Genomic DNA, 19,419 nt, shown 5'->3' with positions numbered 1-19,419 from the left:
TCTTTAAAGTCTCCCCCATTTCATACCAAGACCTCCATTCATTCTTTCTCTCGCTGATGAAAAGCAAACAGAAGTCCAGAACAGTCAGCATTGCCAACTTACAGGTTTGTTTTGTCTTTTTAATATCCCAACAGTTTTTATTTTAGGAGAGGCACTTTCAACAGGTTAAACAGCCTCATGTGATTCAAGGTTATTTTTTAAGTGGAGATTGTGGAATCACAGCTGCAAGTGTTTGAATAAAGGACAAAGACAGAAACACTTTCTTGCTTTTAAAGACGGTGACTTGTTTAAAACTAGTTTATTTTCTTCAAATCATGACAAATGCTATCATTTACAAAGTAATCAACTTGAAATGAACATACATAAAAATATTCCAGTGTGTGAGTTTTAGTTAAATTACAATTTTTCATTTGAAACGCTCATTGTAGCTCTGTTCTCTTGTGCCCTCTAGTGGTCAACAGAAACATAACACAACAGATGTTGAACGGTGAAGACGCGGTTACTGACATTTTTAGTTTATTACGATCATTTTAAATCTACATCTATCAGATTGATATGTTAGGATTTAAGAATAACAATAAGAATTTTTATTATTCAACGTTAAAAATTTAGATATATAGTTATATCTATATATCTATATACTATATATCTATATATATATATATATATAGCGTAACTGTCCATCAAGGGATAGCCATTCACCGAAAGTGTCAAAACGGGTGAAAAGAGCATTAATCTATGGAATAATCATGAAAAATCTGTTTACAGGATAACTCTCAGTTCTATACACACATACAAGTCCCACAAACCATGTAGGAGTCAGAGAAACATGTGAAAGAAGGATGAAAGGATTTAAAGAGTGAACCTTGTGTCTTATGGAGCTACAATGAGACCAAAATCTAACTGAGAATCTTTGACAAAACTTGAAAACTAATGTTCACAGACTTGTTTCATTCTGTTTGACTGAGCTTGTGCTATTTTACACATAAAAACCTGTTTTAACAGAAGTGAAAAATACTTTTACAAGTCACTGCATGTTTCCATTTTTCATCCCAGCAAGGTAAGTTTTGAATTTTTTGCAGTTACATTGTATGGACTTACACTTTATGAAAATTTTCAAGTAATAATAAACTCAGTAAAGTTGCAGGCAGCATATTTTAGTGAGCAAGTAATAATTGTTATGCAACTTCCTGTTATTTCTTCCTAAATATGAATGCAGCAACCTGCAGAGAAACCTCAGTGTCAAAAATGCTGTTGCTGCTTAGCAAGAAACTTTTGAAAAGTGTACATAAAGAGCAAATGGCTCAAAAGTAAGGATAAGTGGTCCTCATGGACATGTATTAAGGTCTGCCATGTCCATCTTTCATAAAGCCAAATTATTTGTATTCACTTCACAAATATGGACTATCTTAAAAAAGCATACTTTTTTTTTTTTTTACTATTTTTGCAATCATTTATGGATGAGACTGACATAAAATCACATTCAGCACAGCTTATTACTATGTGAGAGGCATACAGTACTTCTATTGTCTAAAAACAACTTAATCTATAAAAACATGGTGGAATGCTATATGCATTGAGGTTTATCTTTGAAAATGATCATATTTGCTTGAGTGGTTTTTTTAAACGAAAACTGATAATTATACATGGAAATTTATGGTTGGAGGTGGTGCACCGCTAATGATGTGCATGTTAAACGCATTTGTGTAAAGCACTTTTTATTTTATCAACCTTTCATGAGGCTCGACAGCAGAATTAGCATTCCTCTGACTAGTCTTAAGCTTAAGTCTGATAAGCCGTCTAGATTTATGCTAATTAAAAACTCATGTAAGACATTAACCGCTTATATAGCCTTTAACCACAACTGCTACTGGAAAATCCCCTGAGCTACCGCTCGAAGAGCTCGTCGAAGCTCTCGTCTCCCACTTTTGTTACCAGTCATTGAACTCCTCACGTTAGGTGTCCTTTCAGCTGCCTGAAGAAAAACACTGTCACAAGCAGCAGCAGCGGCGGCTTGTGCCCTTCAATGGTGGACTCTTCATTTGCTATCTTTCAGCGTGTCAGTCGGCTTTAAATGCTGGTTTTAGGTTGAAACCCGTCCGCAGCCTCTCTCGGGTGTTTTTAAACCACGGTAATGGAGTGTCGGGTCTTGTCTATCCAGAGTCATGTTGTCAGGGGTTACGTAGGGAACAAGTCGGCAACGTTTCCGTTACAGGTATGTGGAAATACACCCTGCGCTCAAATAATATCCGTTTTACGATGAGAAAGCGTCGTGTTAAGAGCCAGAGAAAGCTCTGGAAACCTAATTTGTTAGACATTATCGCGACAAATTTGATTTTAAACACGGAGCTAAAGCACTGAACAAATGTACATCACAGGCCGGTTTTATAAGTATGACAGGTCCACTGCTCAGCGTGACACCTAAAACTATCATTAATGTTATATGAAAGTTAATGTAGGACAAATGACTATTCAATATAAAAGTAATTTATTAACGTTAGATTAATTTGTATATTATCTGACAAAAGCATTAACCCCTCTAAAACTTTTTTTTTTAGATCTGAACTGATGGACCAACACAAAGTTGCATTTTGTTCTGTTTTAAGCATTTGTTTTTTCAAATACAAATCTGAAAAGTGTGGAGTGCATGTATTTTTACCCCCTCTGAGTCATTCCTTTCGTTGCTATGGCTGCAGCAAGTATTGCTGGGTATGTCTCAACCAGCTTTCCATATCTAGAGAGCTCTAAATTTTTTGCTTATTTCTCCTTGTAAAACAGATCAAGCTCAGCCACATTAGATGTAGACTGCCTGTCAATAGACAGTCTCAGGTCTTGCTACAGATTCTTGATTAGATTTAGGTGTGGACTTTGACTGGTCCGTTTTAGCACATGAATTTGCTCAGCTCTGACTGCATGTTTACAATTGTTGTATTGGTACAAGCTGAGCCTTCTTCCTAGTCTCAGGTCTTTTACAGCCTGTAACATTGTTATCTTTGATAATTATCATATTTACTTTAGTGTTTTTTTTAAGCGGATACATGGAAATTTATGGTTGGAGGTGGTGCAACCATAAATTGCTGTTTATTGTTGTTGCTGTTGTCTATCACATTAAATCCAAATAAAATACATCTAAAATTTTCAGTCTTCACTGGACAAAATGTGAAAAAATCAAGTAATATGATTCTGTTGCAAATCACTCTGAAGTTATATAGACTTTTTCATATAAAAAGTATTAAGAAGTGAAATGGTAATAACAATTTAAAATAATAAAACATAATATTGACAACATATGCAAAATCATACATAAGAAGAAAAAACATAACATTAAGCATGGCTCTAGAAACATTACAATAAGTGTTTAATCTCTTTAGTTTCTTGCAGCCCATCACAAATTATTTAATAGTTTGTATTTATTAAATATGGTTTGAACGGGATAACACAGGGATTCTGTGTCATCATGGTGGCTAAAAATTAATATTTTCACTATGATGCCTACATTTAAAGAAGTCTAAAACAGCTGAATGCTATGTGTTGAGTCCTCTTCATTCAATGTCTGTTTAATGTTTGGCCTTTCTGGGAATTACTGCTTTGTAGGAAACATAATTTGATCCTGAGGCGTGCCCTTCTCACAGTTCAGTGAAATTAAGACACCGATCCAGGTCAGCCTTATTGTTCTCCGCTCTCACCGCTGCATCTTTCCTGTTTTTCCAGGTGCTGGGCTTTGAAGTGGACTCCATCAACTCTGTGCAGTTTTCCAATCACACAGGTTGGTTTGGTCTTCCCTTGGCAGAGATGCTTTGCAACTTTCATCAGGAAATTAATCATTTCTATTCAAACAAGTTACGCCCTCTTTTTTCATTTTCTGTTTTCATTTTGTGCCAGCATGTCATTGCAGTTGCTACTGATGGCCTATTTGTTCCAGATTTGGTTTTTCACATATGATTAGAAGTTGAAAGTTATCTAAGACCTTAGCTGAGTTCATTCTCCATTTAAAAATAACCAAATCCTCAGTGCTCATCCTTTACACCATTAAGCATTGGGAAACAAAGTACAGCTTACTTTCATGAGAAAGTCCTGTTTTTGTTGTGTTGTTTTAGTCCCTTTTTTAAAAATATATTTAAGACGTCAAAACTGTACATTTGACTGTGTACTTTGAAAAAGTATTCATGTTCCTTGAACCTTTCCACATTATGTCACATTACAACTACAAACTTCAATCTGTTTTATTTGGGCATGAATGTAAAGCAGAAAGTATCCACACTTTTTTCAGTGTTTTAGTCTGTTTTGTTTCTGAATCTGAAAAGTGTGGAGTGCTTGTGTATTCCCACTCCCCTAGATTAAATCCATGGCAACCATCTGCCTTCAGATGTCAGCTAATTACCTCAGCTGTGTTTAATCTGTTCTCTATACGAGTTCAACTCTCGTTGAAGAAAATTACCTACTAAGAGGTCAATTGTAACTCTGGAGGAGCTGCAAACAACAATAGCTCGTGTGGGAGAATCTGCTAGCAAGATGTAAGCTTCTTTCTTCATGCTAAAGAAAATTCAACTCATATTTTTTGTTTCCTACTTAAATACCAATGAATTAAATACAACTTTCTGATTTTTGCATGACTACGATGTGAAAAGGTTCAAGAGGTATTCATACTTTTCCAAAGCTTTGTTTTATTTATTTTTTTACAGGATCTGACATGTTTGCTTAAATACAGTAAAACAAGCAAAAATGTCTTGTGTGAAAGTCTAGACGATCCCACTCGGTTGTTTTTGGCTGCAGCCCACTTGTTTCCCAGAAGTCTGTTGTTGTCTGGGTCAAAATGTGGTTCAGACATGAAGAGAGGGACTCCAGCCATCTTAATCACAACTTACTCTCCCAAAAGCACATGTAAAAATTGATTCTCTGCTAAAGTTATGTTTTTGTGGAGTTTCTTAACTTGTCTTTTACTAGTTTGGACTGCTATGTCCATCTTTTCTTTATTTAGGGAGACAAAACCAGTTTTCTGGCCAAACCAAAATCTTAATCCTCTCAAAAATGTAAAAAGAAGAAGGATCAACAATGAAGCATAAAAGAAAAAAATACCACTTTCTAAGAAAACATGGATTGTTTTCATTCATGTCTTTTCCTGGAAAAGACATAAAGTGCTGTAGAAATCTGTCTGTGCATTATTTTATTTTAGATTTAAAGCCACAAGTTTAGACAAATTATATGATTGATGACTGATGCAGAGTTAATCTTTACTGTGTCTTACTGTCAAAGACGTGTTCGTTTTAAACAAAGTGATGAGGGTCAGGAGTTAAAGTTCATGGTTTTTCTCAGAACCGCCTCCTCCTTACTTTGAAAAATGAGTTGTTAGAACACAAAACCTCATCAAGATTTGATCCCATCAAAGAAAAGCATGAAATATCTTAGCAAACGGATGTTTATTAGGGGAAAAACTTTTCTCAGAATGTAAGTGGATTATAGCTGCATACACTGTTCTGACGGAGAATTATCAGAAATTGTTGACTGGATTGTCCAAGTTTAGACTTTGGACATCAGTTCAAAGGTGCAAATCGCCTCGTCACCTGAAGTACATATTGAAAGAATCCCTGCAGCTTATTAACTTTTTTATAGCAAATCATTGAAGTTAGTTTGTTATCTTGTCCATATTAATGGTCAAGAACAGAAGTATTTAGTTGGTTCAGCTTTATAATCCACTCTGTTAGTTCATTTTAACATTTTTTTATACTATATAAGAGTTGTATATCAGTGGATATCTATAGTTATGCATTAGATTTTTTGTTTTAAATATCTGAAATACTGCCAAAACTGGTGCCATGACATTTCCTATTGTATCTCGTTTTCATTCCTCGCTGTTGTTTTTTTATTTTTAAGCAGTTATGATTCATGGTGGCAAAACCTTAAACTGCTGCTGTGCCAGTTACTCAGTAGGTTGTTGCTAGGTAACCAGAGATGGGAAGGGGGGGGGGGGGGGAGGAACTTTTTGCTATGCCATAGGTTGTTGCTAGGTAACCAAAGAGAGAGAGAGTTAGCTGATTCCACCAACATTTTGTTAGCTAGCTGTGAGAGGTTGAGCAGCTAAAGCCTTTCCTCTGCCTACATCTCCCAGAATGTGCAGCATTGTTTCGTATTAACTTGTGATTCCAATTACGTTTCTTATTTAATGGAAATTGTGTCTTTTAATCCTTTTTGACCTTACTGGAAAGTTGACAAAGTTTACACTCATTTGTATTGGAAACGCAGCTACAGATTCTCTAAAACCAGGATCCCTCTGACTTCCTCTGCAAGTAATATGTTGACTTCTCAAAAGTACTCCATACAACCCCACTCAACTCTGCTCTTCATCTATCAAAAGTTTGTGGCTGTTCAGACTAACATTTTTCTTTTGTGTTCATGCCTGAATTAGATTTTTCCAAGTTTCACCTGTACTTTGACAACTAGTGTCACCAGCTGAAAAAAAAGAGGGGGAGTTAAGTTTAGGAAATTTAAAGACGGTTTTATGAGGAGTTTTTCATATCAAATGTGAAACATTTTCTTTTCTTTTAACTGGTGCAGCCTCATGTGGGGAACAATGTGTTGCTCTCCCATTTCCCACAGATATCTGGTGCCTTTGGGACCCAGTTTGGCTGTAAAAACGTTGCTCAGAACCACATGAAGGAAAACAAAAGCCTGGTGAAACAAGAACGCCCCAGGACACATGCAGAGATGATTGGATTATTTTCTGAGCTTCATGTGCTAAAATATGTGGAGAATGTGTTTCCTTCAAAGGATTTAGAGACATTTACATTGGAATTACTTGAAGTAAAACCAACATCAGTTCCTTGGAAAGACAAAGCTCTCGTGTTTTGAAGCTTTCATGTAAACTAATGAGCTGTGATCTTTGTGTTCAGTTCTTGCTGGTATGTGTAAACATTGTGATCGCCCCTGCGAAGCACAGCACATGTTTTGCTGTGAGTTTCCTTATAGAGTTGATTTATTGGCTCGGTGTTGAGCTTCGTGTGCAGGATGACAAGTTCATGTCTTTGTGTGTCTGTTTTGTCCCTGAGCATTTGCAATCAGAGCAGCTTCTTCTTGTTTGTTCAAGGTTAGGGGTGAACAGGGAACAAAGGAAAAGCAGAACTGGTTTCCAGACAACAGCGTTCCCATTCAGTCGGTGCTGAGGCCCCTTTTGGCCCTGGAAGACTAAACATGCAGGACATTCAATTAAAATGTTTTTATCTGCATTTATCAATAGGCAAAAAAAAAAAACAGAAATAAGTTTGCTTTTGGATATTTTTTCCTCCTGTAGGTTGTTTCTTCCTTAAAACAACAACCTGACCTTTGACCTTTCTGCTCAGGCTATGCCCACTGGAAGGGACAGGTGCTGACCGCGGAGGAGCTGAATGTGCTGTACGAAGGAATCAAGCTTAATAAAGTGACCCAGTACGATTATATTCTCACAGGTGGGTTTAAAAGAACAACTTGAAGCATAAAATGTGTTTTTGTTTATATGGCTGCTAATCACTGTGTAAATAAAATATATCACAAATGTATCATCGCACACAATTTTACAGAGTATTTCTGGACTCATTTCTAGTGCAAATATCAGCACACTTGGAAACAAAACAAAACTTTTAAGGAAGAAATAGAAGCTTGATTTAAGTCAATAATTCCTCATTATTGATTAAAGGTTATATTAGTAAAATAATCTGCCAGTGGAAACAAACATTTTTGTCCATATTAAAAGTTAAATTTGAGTTTGAGTTGTTTTTGCAGGAAGACAGGTGAGGATAACGAAAACAACCTGCAGCTTTAGCTGTAGATAAATGTGGTCTTTACAAATTCCACGTCTATCTATTTTCAGTGAGCTCAAAAGCTAAATTGTTGATGCTTTTAACTACTACTAGGTAAAAGGTAGTTTTATTTATATAGCACATTTTTATCAACAAGGCAATACAAAGGGATTTACAGGAATTAAAAGAAAATACAAACAAAATAACAAACCAAAAGAAGAAAAATCTAATTATGTTGATCCACAGTAAATAAACGAGATACTCCTATTCAGTGTTTGTAAGTATCATCTGGTCTAATTCCTTTTCTGGTTTGAAAGAATAGGAGTCTAAAAAGTAGCTTTTCTGGATTCCAAGTTCTAACCCTGTTCTGGGTTGCTAGATAAGTGTAAGTATTCTCTGGTCTTTCTAAGTGTGCTCTAAATTTGTAAAAGTAATGAGTACTCTACAGTTTCTAAGTAATAATGAAAACTAAATGTTTTGTTCTGGAAGAATTTTTTTTGGATTCTAAGTTTGTTCTAATTCCTTTTCCTCTAAAAAATAAGCTAAACAGTGACTAATGAACTAGAGTCTCTGTTCTAATTCCTTTTCTGGGTTAAAAATAAGTACTCCACAGTTTCACAAAATAAAATAAAAAAGAGGAAAGGACACATTAGGGCACATGGCAACATTCAGACAAAACAAAGACATGAGTGAAGGCGGTGACATCACAGGGCCTTGAAACCACGTTGCTCAGCCTCCCAGCAGAAGTCCAATAAGATGTTGTTATCGAGGAATGTCCTTGGGAGCGCTCAGCTCCACAGCTGCATGGACAACAGGAGGGGGTGAGGTGGGAAGGAGCGTTATGTTTACATATCTTCAAGGTGATTGGAAATATGCAGCCCTTCCAAGGCAACACAGGGAAAGCCAATTCAGATACTGAATGTCTTAAGTCGGGTAGATTATAAATTTCAATCTTCCCTAAAGTCTCTTAATGAGGGTCCATCTGAGTTTGTCAAGTAGGAGTTCATAAGTTTCTTACTTCTTCCTATTCCTTTTCAAGCATGTTAAGATTACTGTGGTAGAAAAATATGTCATTTGCATTCCTTGTGCTTGTACATGATCTTATACTACTATAATGTTCGAAATAAATAAATAAAATACATTCTTTTTTATTTTTATTGACCATAAATGTAAAATTTTTGCTCTGTGTTTTTCCTTTTGCCACTGTTTCATTTGATTATGTAGCTGACAAACTGCTGAGTTATAGTCTGCATAAATATTAAGCTTTAACATATAAATGCTTAATGCAGTCAGATTGACATAATGAAGGTTTTTTATGTGTTTTCCCTTAAGGGTACAGCAGAGACACATCCTTCCTGGAGGCAGTGGTTGACATCATCCAGGAGCTAAAGAAGGGAAACCCCAGCCTGGTGTATGGTGGGCAACATTTTCCAGTTCAAAACAATAAAACTGATGTTTTATTTTTTATTTTTAATCACTTGATGACAAATATTGTCTTTATTTCAGTTTGTGATCCTGTTATGGGAGACCATGGTGCTATGGTAGGAAGCCTTTACCAAATACCCATGCTTCTTTTTTTCATTGAAATATAATAAATCTGATAAACTCCATGAAATGTAATGATTGTTGTTAAAAAAATACTTTCTGTTTGTATTTGTCAGTACGTTCCAGAGAACCTGCTGCCTGTCTATAAGAACAAAGTAGTGCCTTTGTCGGATATTCTCACTCCGAACCAGTTTGAAGCGGAGTAAGTTCATTTTAATCTGTTACCACAGAGCAAACGGTGACACATGTTTCCTAAGTGAGCGATCTGGTTTTCTGCTCTTATCAGATTGTTGACTGGGAGGAAAATAAGCACAGAAGACGATGCTGTGAAGGTGAGAATCCTCAGAGTAGCACAACTTCAACAATTTTTACTCACGTAAAAGTAAAAAGTAGCCAGAAAAAACTCAATTAAGAGTAAAAAAGTATTTGGTAAAAAGTCTACTCAAGTACTGAGTAACTTATCAAATTATCAGTAATTTAAAAATTACATCATCAAACGGACTGAAATATGAAGGTAAGTGGAGATTTTGGTATTTTAAGGACCAAAATGACAATAATTCATATAAGTAACAAAATCGGGTAAAAGAAAACCTTTCCAGAGTTTCAGTTTCTTTCAATAAAAAAATTATAAAATCTTAACAAAAACTGAAGCTGCGTGTCTGTGTCTGGTGAATTTTTGGTTAAAACATGTTTTTCACTCATTGGGTAGAAAATTCAGATATTTTACTCAAGTAGAAGTAAAACGTAGCTGTACAAGACATGACCCAAGAGTTAAAAAAGGTATTTGGTAAAAAGTCTACCATTTAATATTTAAAAATTACACCATCAGACGGACTGAAATATTAAGTTAAGTGGAGAAATATGAAGTTAAGTGGAGATTTTGGTATTTTATGGACCAAAATGACAATAATTCATATAAGTAACAAAAATAACAAAATCAGGAAGAAGAAAATGTTTCCAAATCAGTTTCTTTCAATAAAAAAAACGTATAAAATTTTAACAAGAACTGCAGGTGTGTGCCTGAGTCTGGTGAATTTCTGGATATAACATGTTTGTTTTTCATTCAGTGGGTAGAAAATCCAGAAATTTTACTCAAGAGTCGAAATACTTCATGATCAAATCACTCAAGTAACAGTAAAAAGTACAGCATAGTAAAAATACTCCTCAAAGTAAATTTTGTGTTTCTGTCCTGCAGGTGATGGACTTGCTTCATGAAATGGGTCCAGACACGGTTGTCCTCACCAGCACCGATCTGCCCTCTAAACAGGGAGACCAGTTCCTGGTGGCACTGGGGAGCCAAAAAATAAGTAAAGTTGATGTTGTTATTATTTACTGGAAAGTCTAGAGATTATGCATAGAAAAAAATGGGTCATAATTCCTCCAGTGATGTAAAAAAACTAAATCACAAACCCTTATGGACTGCTGCTGCCTCGTTGTTGCCACTAGGGGTCCCACATCCAGTTGTTACTAGTTTTAGCCAGCAATTAATATTTCAAACTAGTCATGATTTTAAACTACTTTTTAATTTGGTTGTTATCATTTAACCAAAGCAGAAGAAATCAGTCAAGGGGCAAATACTTTTTCACTACAATTTAATTACAGAAGAAATAGTTGACATGTTTATGTACTTTCCAATGTTAGAGTAAATCTGCAAATACTTAAAGTTCAAGTTTATTTGTATCAAACATTTCAGCAACAAGGTAGTTCAAAGTACTTTAGGACTGTTGTAAATGAATATTTTAGTAATCGAGTAATCTATCGATTATTCTTACGATTAATCAAGTAATCTGATAAAAAAAAAAGATAAAATAAAACATTGGTAAATCTAACATAACAGTGTCACTATTGGATATCAACATCAGTCCAATTTTTCACATTTGAGCTTCCCTAACAATAACTTTTCTGTAGTTTAGAAAATTAACTTGTAACAATAACAGCTCACTTTCTAAGTTAACCTGAAGAAAAGTTATACAAAGATCTGAAATTATATTAAATTTAATAATAAAGAGGCAGGTTCACAAATTCTAAAAAATGTCTATACTCCAGCTTTTCATTTATGTATTTATATCCAGTGAGTTTAATAGATGAACTCTCATCTTGCCCAGACATTTTTAGCATTTGTGTTTATGTTAGCGACGGGATTTGACATCTTTGTTCGTCACACACAGAAACTCATCTACCAGCTACGTAACATAACGATGCGCTCTGCCACCCATTTGTTGAGATCGGAATGTTATGAAATAAATTTTCCGGTTCGTCCACGAAGCTACACATCTAAAACACAGCCGCCCGCAGTGTTCAGTCTATCCGCTCACCTGCATAAATAATCCCGCCATGCTCGTCCCTGCTGCTCGCTCTGAACCGCCACCAGGCATTGCCCCTGACCAACTCGACAAAGACCATTATCTATCATCAATCAATACAATCCTCCCAGGTCAAACGTGAAAACTGGTCGTTATGCAGCTAACACTTAGCTTTCGTCAACAACTCAGGCAGAAGTGAGAGCGCTGAGCAACGCAAGTAATTACCCGGCCAGAACACAGTGCGCTAAATAATAAAATATAATTTAACAAAGCTTCGAGGCAGATAAATTTTCCTCGGGGAATTTTAATAATCGAGGTACTAGAATCACTCAAGGAATCGTTTCAGCCCTGAAGTGCTTTTAAAACGTCTTACAGTCGCAAATTAAGCAATTAAGCATTACATTTAGTCAAATATCGTCACCTTCATAAAATAATGGACATTTTTACAGTCGTTTTTTTACAAAGGTAAATTTGGCAAAAATTTAAAAAATCACTTTTGACAAAAAAAATACTTTGGCCATCGTTTTAGGAAGTTGACAATATATTGATCAATGTTCACTTACTACTAATCAAAGTCAAGTCTAAGCATGTGGGGGATTTTAGCCTCAATCTGAAGGAACCAGAATCAACACACAGCTTAATTTATTACAACTAAAAACCACAAATCAGGCCTGAAATCTGGGAGTAGTGATGGAGTCTAACCTGAACCTTCAGAGCCACATAAAGGCAGTTACAAAGTTGGTCTTCTATCACCTGAAGAACATTAGAGGACTGATGTCTCAGCGAGATCTAGAGAAACTCATCCATGCGTTTATCTTTAGTCGCATTGATTACTGCAACAGCATCTAAATCAATCCTCCAGCTGCAGCTGATCCAAAATGCTGCTGCTGGTGTTCTGACTAAAACCAGTAAGATACAGCACATCAACCCAAGTCCCTACACCGACTCCCTGCACCTCAGAGAATAGACTTTAAGATACTGTTGTTAGTTTATACATCACTGAACGTCTGAGCATCACAAAACATTAAAGATCTGCTGTTGTCATAGCAACCTTCCAGACCTCTCAGGTCTTCTGGTTCTGGTCTGCTCTGCATCCAGAATCAGAACCAAACATGGAGAAACAGCATTCAGCTTCTATGCACCACAAATCTGGAACAAACTTCCAGAAAACTGTAAAGCTGCCGAAACACTGAGTTCACTTAAATCAAGACTAAAACCTGCCTGTTTAGAGTTGCTTTAGAAACTTTATAAATGAAACTTTATAAATATTATGATGAGTAATGATGCCACCAGACAAAATGTAGTGTTTCTGTTGCTGACTGTGTTTTCTATGACTTTGTATTTTTGTGATTTTTTGATGCAAATCACTTTGAAACTCCCTGTTGCTGAAATGTGCTATAGAAATAAACTCGACTTGTTCCAGGTTTGTTGTTGTTGCTCATCAGAACCCTGTGTTCTCCTCAGGGAAACCCGACGGGACCAGCACCAACCAAAGGATCTGCCTGGACATCCCTAAAGTCGACGCCGTGTTTGTGGGGACAGGCGACCTGTTTGCCGCCATGCTGCTCGCCTGGACTCACCTTCACCCCAACGACCTGAAGGTACGAGTCGTGTTCAGTAAAATACTCCTGACTCCGTGTGCATCCAGTAAAAACCATCTTGGTTTAACACCGATGTGCTTTGACTCTTCAGACTGCCTGTGAAAAAACTGTTTCAGTGATGCACCATGTCATCAAGAGGACCATCACTTACGCCGTTGGTAGGGTTTGTTTTTGTTTCTTCAGGCTTCCTGTTTGTCTCAAAGCTGCTTTGTGAACAAAGATTATTTTAACTATAATAAAATACAACTGGCTGCACCACTCTCTAAATGTGGACGAAGAAATAGTCGTGCTGTAGATTGAAGAGGAATGAGTAGTTGTATGTTTGATTCTGATTTATATTATACAAAATTCAGTTTTTTTATTGAGATTGTATATGATAAAGTAGCACAGAACTGAGTGTTAAAAGAGTTCCTTTTCTGAAATCTGAGCTCACCTGAGTGAATATGCTTTCTGAAAGATCGGTAAACTTTAAATTTTAATGAACATTTAACACTGCAACTGGAGACATTTTAAATATCCAAAATAAATAAACAAAAGAATGGAAAGAACAAATAAAAGAGATTTATGAATTCTCTGTAAACAAAATTGTCCTTTAAACAAAAAGTTTTAGTTGAGACTAAAACACCAAACTGAAGATTTTTATTATCCATTATTACATTTTTTTCTTGTAGGAGGAGAAAAAATGATAAATGATAATAGAAATGATTTAGCTCTTTTTCATTTATCTTGCGATTAAATAATTTATTGCTTATTGTGACAGTCCTATTTGTAAGCTTTAAATGTTTTCAAAAACTTGCATAAAATTTGCTTATAAATGTGCAAACATGCACATAGAAATGTTTTCATATTCAGGATGTTTTACAATAAGTAATTTTATTTCAAGCTTTAATTTAGAAATGACTATTATCCTCGGTTGGAGGATAATTTATTGTTGCTGTATCTAGCCAACATCTGAACTTGGTTTTTCCATCATGGTGTTTTTTTAAAGTAAAAACTTCTGAGGTGTGCCGTGTTTGAAGGCCTTCAGTCCTCGATGCGGCCGTCGCGGGTTCGACTCCCGGACCCGACGACATTTGCCGCATGTCTTCCCCCCTCTCCTTCCCGTTTCCTGTCAGCCTTCTGTCATATAAGGGACACTAGAGCCCACAAAAGACCCCTGGAGGGGTAAAAAAAAAAAAGTAAAAACTTCTTTTCACTCACATTTACGACTCTCTGTAGTGCTGACCGCAGTACAAGGCTGTATAACGCGCCACAGGAGAGAGGTTTTTAGCTCGCAGTCAGTAATGCTATTAATCTGCATTACCTAATATTAACGCCTTATACTTTTTAGATTAATTGCTAAGTCATAATTGATACTGAGAATAAATTACCTTGTTTTGATAATAATATGATTTTCTAAAGCAAATTGCACTGAATTATAATGGGCATCTGAGTAAAGAGTTTAAATGTACATCACAATACTACAATTTTAATTGTGAAATGTTAATATTTTCCTTTAACTCAACAGTTATGCTCTATTTTATGTTGGTCTCTTAAAAACAAATCCAGCTAAAGGTTTTGGTTTTGATGTGATGAAATATGAAAAAGTTCCAGATGGATGAATTATTTTGCAAATGAAAACTACAAAGAGTCAAAAGGTTTTCAGTGAAAATTTATATACTCTTGTTTTTGTATGTATCCTCTATGTCACATGTGTCAAACTCGAGGCCGGTGGGCCAAATCTGGCCCGCCACAGCTTTTTATGCGGCCCTCTAGATTCTAGACTAAACGCTAAATGTGCTTCAATATTATTATCAATCAAATCAATGCTGGTTTTCTTTTTTTTTTTTCCGTTTTTTTTCTCCGAAGAGTTTTTGCGGCGCTAGTGGCTTGTATTTATTTGTACTGTAGGCAGACAGGAAGGAGGGTGAGGAGAGGGGGGAAGACATGCGGCAAAGGTCGTCGGGACCGGGAGTCGAACCTGCGACGTCCGCGTCGAGGACTAAGGCCTCCAAACGTGGGGCGTGCTAACCCCCTGCGCCACCACAGCACGCCCCATCAATGCTGTTTTTATCTGTTTACTGCCAAATTATATCAATCGTGCCATCCAGATTTTTGCGAATTATCGTGGAAATTCACACAAAATCAACAAATCCCCAAATGTTTTTGCACTAATACATAACTGGTAGTTTATAGCAGATTTTTACTAAACAGCTGCCTCAGCTTTAAATAATGTCAGCGAGTAATAAAGTTGCATTTACTGACGTAAATAAGCGCAAATCTTTTCAAATTAGTAAACACTTTGATTTTTATTGCAAAAAAAATCCCAAAAAGAATCGTGAAATCCTGAAAGGACTGAAAAGATGTTCAATAATATTTAATTTTAAGGATTAATTGATATTTTAACAGTTTGTGAACGGGTTTTATCATTACATTCTGGCACAACCGGCCCTTTAAGAGGATTCATGATCTTGATTTGGCCCAAAACAAAAATGACTTTCATCCCCCGTGTCATTTTGTTTTATTACATTTCTTAAACTGGGACTTGAGTCTGAATTTTGTACCACAAACATGCAAATGTGAGAATGAGTCCTGACTGTGTGTCCGCCTGTCCTGCAGAGACGGCTGGTCCTGGGAAAAAGCCCAGCCCGGCCCAGCTGGAGCTGCGGATGGTCCAGAGCAAAGCGGACATCGAGAACCCTTCCATTGTCGTAGAAGCGAACGTCTTAGACAAGTCTCTGGACCAAAAGCAGTAGACCACCTGCGAAGAATTTCACCGAGCGTCGGTACGATTCCAGTCGCTCAGCCAGATGCGCGTCGGACTCGCTCATCTCTGACAGCATTCGTGTTTCTGCCTTACAAAACCTGAGAGTTCAGCAGGATGTGTGGTGTGTAAACACTCTGGTTTCACTGCCGTGTGTTCGCTGTTACAGTCCATGTAGATGCCCTTCACTTCTAACAAAAAAACAGAATATTTGTGTTAAAAAAAATGTCTTAGAATAGTAAAAGTGAGTCCTTTCTGTAACACAACTCATTCCAGTTCTTAAAAGAAAGCCAGTGTTTGCATGAAAATGCATTTTGTCTGTCTGGACTCATCAGGACTAGTCACAAATACGTAGAAGCACAACAGCCTCCTGTTTGTAACGACATCCAATAAACTATCCCATCATGAACTTAGAAAGCTGCTCAAATTTGCATTACAAAAATGTTGAACATCTTATGCATCTAACTCAAACATGGTCTAATTTTACTAACACTGTTAATTCCACTTTGTTTTATTTTAAACTAAATGTAACTTTAACGATGATCATGTTAATAATTAATGAAAACGACGGTTGTTTTTAATCTTTTTTAATTATGCAATGCTTTCTTGAACTAGCAGGTGTGTTAGATTCATGTCTTATCTCAAATTGAGGTGTTTGCACAACTAATCTTTAAGATACTCACAAGTGATCGCTGTTTTTGTTTCTGACTCTATTGTCACGTCTGGTAAAGAGTAGGTACGAGAGACCACACTGTATAGCCTTAACAAGGTTAGAGACGAGAAATTATAATGGTCACGATGAATGTTTTAGCAGAACCTTACGCGTAGTGTTAAGAGAGTCAAGTGCCAAACCTTTAATTGTTGCTCATTTGTAGAGCAATTTAATGAACAGAGACAATAAATGATTAATCTTTTACTGAAAATGTGTCGATTCTGATCTTATTGATTGTTGTGTGGCTTTGCGATAATGTCACAAATTCAGATGGGGTTTTTTTCGGTTCGAAAGGTTTGAATAAGTCGCTGAAATGATGAAGCAACTGGTGTTCCGCGGCCGCCCCCTGGTGGTCCGCGAGGTACTGCACGAAATCGACCGTTTATTTGCCGTGACGTCAGCTCAAAGTGCGACGCTACAGCTAGCTTAGCAAAGGATTGTGTTTAAAAATAACAATGGATAAATGGCTTAAAACCGGGTCGCTCAAAAGAAAAACAAGATACCGGGGGGAAGAAAACGGCAGGAACAAATACAATGCAGGGCTGGCGAGTTTGAACGGCTCTATGCCGTAAACGAGTCTCAGTTGGTGAGAACTGTTGTTTTTATTTTTTTACGACTTTCCTAGCTAATGCTTTACTCACACAACAGCTATTATTCTTATTTAATACAAAAAATATATTTAGTCGTCAAATAAATACAATAGATAAGTACAACTGATATAATTTAATAAAATTTAAATGTTTATATTTAACTGTACAGAAGTTTATTTTTCTTTTATTATGCTTGTGAATTACAAATAGCCCTAAAATAAAAATGCACACAACACAACTTATTTTTTATTTCCACATGTTTTCTATCATTGGAAAGCTTAGAATCCACACATTCAGAATCTGTAAATGACTGAAAAAGCCCAGAGTTGACTTGTTCACGGTTTTGTTGTCGCGTTTACAAAACAGAACCACCCTTCTCATTAAAATGTACAAAGACAACAGTAAGTGAATGAAGAAATTAATAGTTTAATTTCTGATTGCATATATTAAGACGTGTTACTACAGGATAACTTCAAGTTAGGTGGTTCATCAGTGTTTGTTTAATAGGTTAAGTGGTCCTCGATTCGGAAACTTTTGAGTAACCCTTCTTAGAGGTTTAGATTTTATGACTCTAAAATCGCCAGCAATTTCAGTTTTACAGACTAATTTCACATTGGAGAAAACACACGTGGAAGAAATGTCTAGTTGTCTGTTGCCAAAGAGAAATCCTGAACCACTAAAATCTTACGCTCCTCTATTTTTCTTTACATTTCGTTAAGAAGTACGTTTCCTTCTTCTACACTCTTCTTCAGTGGTTCTTGGTGCAGCGCCCCCACAGAGGAGGAGGGGAACTACTACTACTACTTTAGATTTCAACGGCAGCTTTCGTCCATTAATGTAGCACTACTGCCACCTGAAACAGGTTTTTCAAAGGGTCTGGTTAATTTGACAACGAACCACAGCAGTTGAAAATGTAACAAATGGTTCAACTGTCTCCAATTGAACCGAGGAAACTAATAAAAGGGTTTTTGACTCAAGGTCTCAGTTCTTCTGATGAAAATAATGATAAAATATTCAGCAAGAATGACACTAGAAGTGATTGACTATAAATTATATTTGGTTTTTGTTAAAGAAAAGTTAGCCAAACATCTATGGATGATCATAAGTTATTTAGTAAAAACACAAATTCATACATGTGGATCAAATTCTGGGTTGTTTGTCTTTTAATTCATGGAACTTACATTAACAATCCATACTAAATATCTAAACTTCTGACTGCATCTGTATGACGCTTAAACCAATCTATAGGAGGTAAGGAAGCCTTAGTTGTCATGCCAGATGGTTTCTTTGTCGTGTAATGAGAGCCAGGTGACACAGTTCTGTTTGGCCAGCACTAATCCACAATAAGACCAGCCAGCATTAGCCCAGATGACCTGGCAGAGCTTTACGTCTGGCCAACTGCAGCACTATACACTGCAGCAAGGCAGAAACTGTTTATTTATTAGGAGTTTGCAAGAAATAAATCTCATTGGTTTAAAGGACACATGCAAAAGCATTGCACTAAAGCAACATTTGTTACAATAAGGTGGGCAGAATACCCAAAAAAATTGTACTTAGGTAAGATAAGCACTATTTTTACTCAAGTAAAAGTAAAAAGTAGCCATCCAAGAAATTAGTATAGTAAGAGTAAAAAAGTATTTTGGTAAAAATGTCTACTCAAGTACTGAGTAACTGATCAAATTATCAATCATTTAATATTTAAAAATTACATAATCAGATGAACCAAAATTCAAAGTTAAGTGGAAATTTTGGTATTTTAAGGACAAAAATGATAATAATTCACATAACTCAAAAATAACAAAATCAGGAGAAGTAAAATGTTTCAAAATCAGTTCCTTTCAATAAAAAACTTATGAAACTCTAGCAAAAAACTGCAGGTGTGTCTGTCTGGCGAATATTTGATTAAAACATGTTTTGTTTTTCATTCAGTGGGTAGAAAATCCAGAAATTTTACTCAAGTAAGAGTAGAAATACTTCATAATAAAATTACTCAAGTAAAAGTAAAAGTACAATGAGGTAGAAAATACTCCTAGAAGTATTCTTTTAAAAAGTTACTCAAGTAAACCCAACTCTGGCTAAAATATAGATACTTTAAAAAGTTACATTATTGTTATCTTAAACATCTGAGGTGTAGTTCTCTATAATCACCAGCAGGG

At 36.1% G+C, this 19,419-nt stretch overlaps 1 protein-coding gene across 1 annotated transcript; it reads left to right on the top strand.

Moving 5' to 3' along the window:
• The first annotated feature begins 1,972 nt into the window (after positions 1–1,972).
• On the top strand, positions 1,973–16,884 carry LOC102237551 (pyridoxal kinase). The gene is made up of 11 exons (XM_005807671.2): positions 1,973–2,215; positions 3,712–3,766; positions 7,335–7,439; positions 9,102–9,185; positions 9,276–9,310; positions 9,431–9,516; positions 9,601–9,646; positions 10,510–10,621; positions 13,082–13,218; positions 13,310–13,376; positions 15,817–16,884. The coding sequence occupies exons 1-11, from the start codon at positions 2,135–2,137 to the stop codon at positions 15,951–15,953; spliced, it is 945 nt and encodes a 314-aa protein (XP_005807728.1). The 5' UTR covers positions 1,973–2,134; the 3' UTR covers positions 15,954–16,884.
• The last annotated feature ends 2,535 nt before the right edge of the window (positions 16,885–19,419 follow it).

This window comes from Xiphophorus maculatus, chromosome 7 (assembly GCF_002775205.1).
Source record: "Xiphophorus maculatus strain JP 163 A chromosome 7, X_maculatus-5.0-male, whole genome shotgun sequence".
Lineage (NCBI taxonomy): Eukaryota > Metazoa > Chordata > Actinopteri > Cyprinodontiformes > Poeciliidae > Xiphophorus > Xiphophorus maculatus.
Note: the sequence above shows the minus strand (reverse complement) of the source record. Positions and strands in the feature narration are given on the sequence as shown.

Bases quoted from the DNA above. Each gene is read 5' to 3' on its own strand.
- LOC102237551 (XM_005807671.2), top strand. From the start codon at position 2,135: ATGGAGTGTCGGGTCTTGTCTATCCAGAGTCATGTTGTCAGGGGTTAC. The intron at 3,767-7,334 runs GTTGGTTTGGTC...CTTTCTGCTCAG, and splicing joins GCAGTTTTCCAATCACACAG to GCTATGCCCACTGGAAGGGA. The intron at 9,311-9,430 runs GTAGGAAGCCTT...TGTATTTGTCAG, and splicing joins TGGGAGACCATGGTGCTATG to TACGTTCCAGAGAACCTGCT.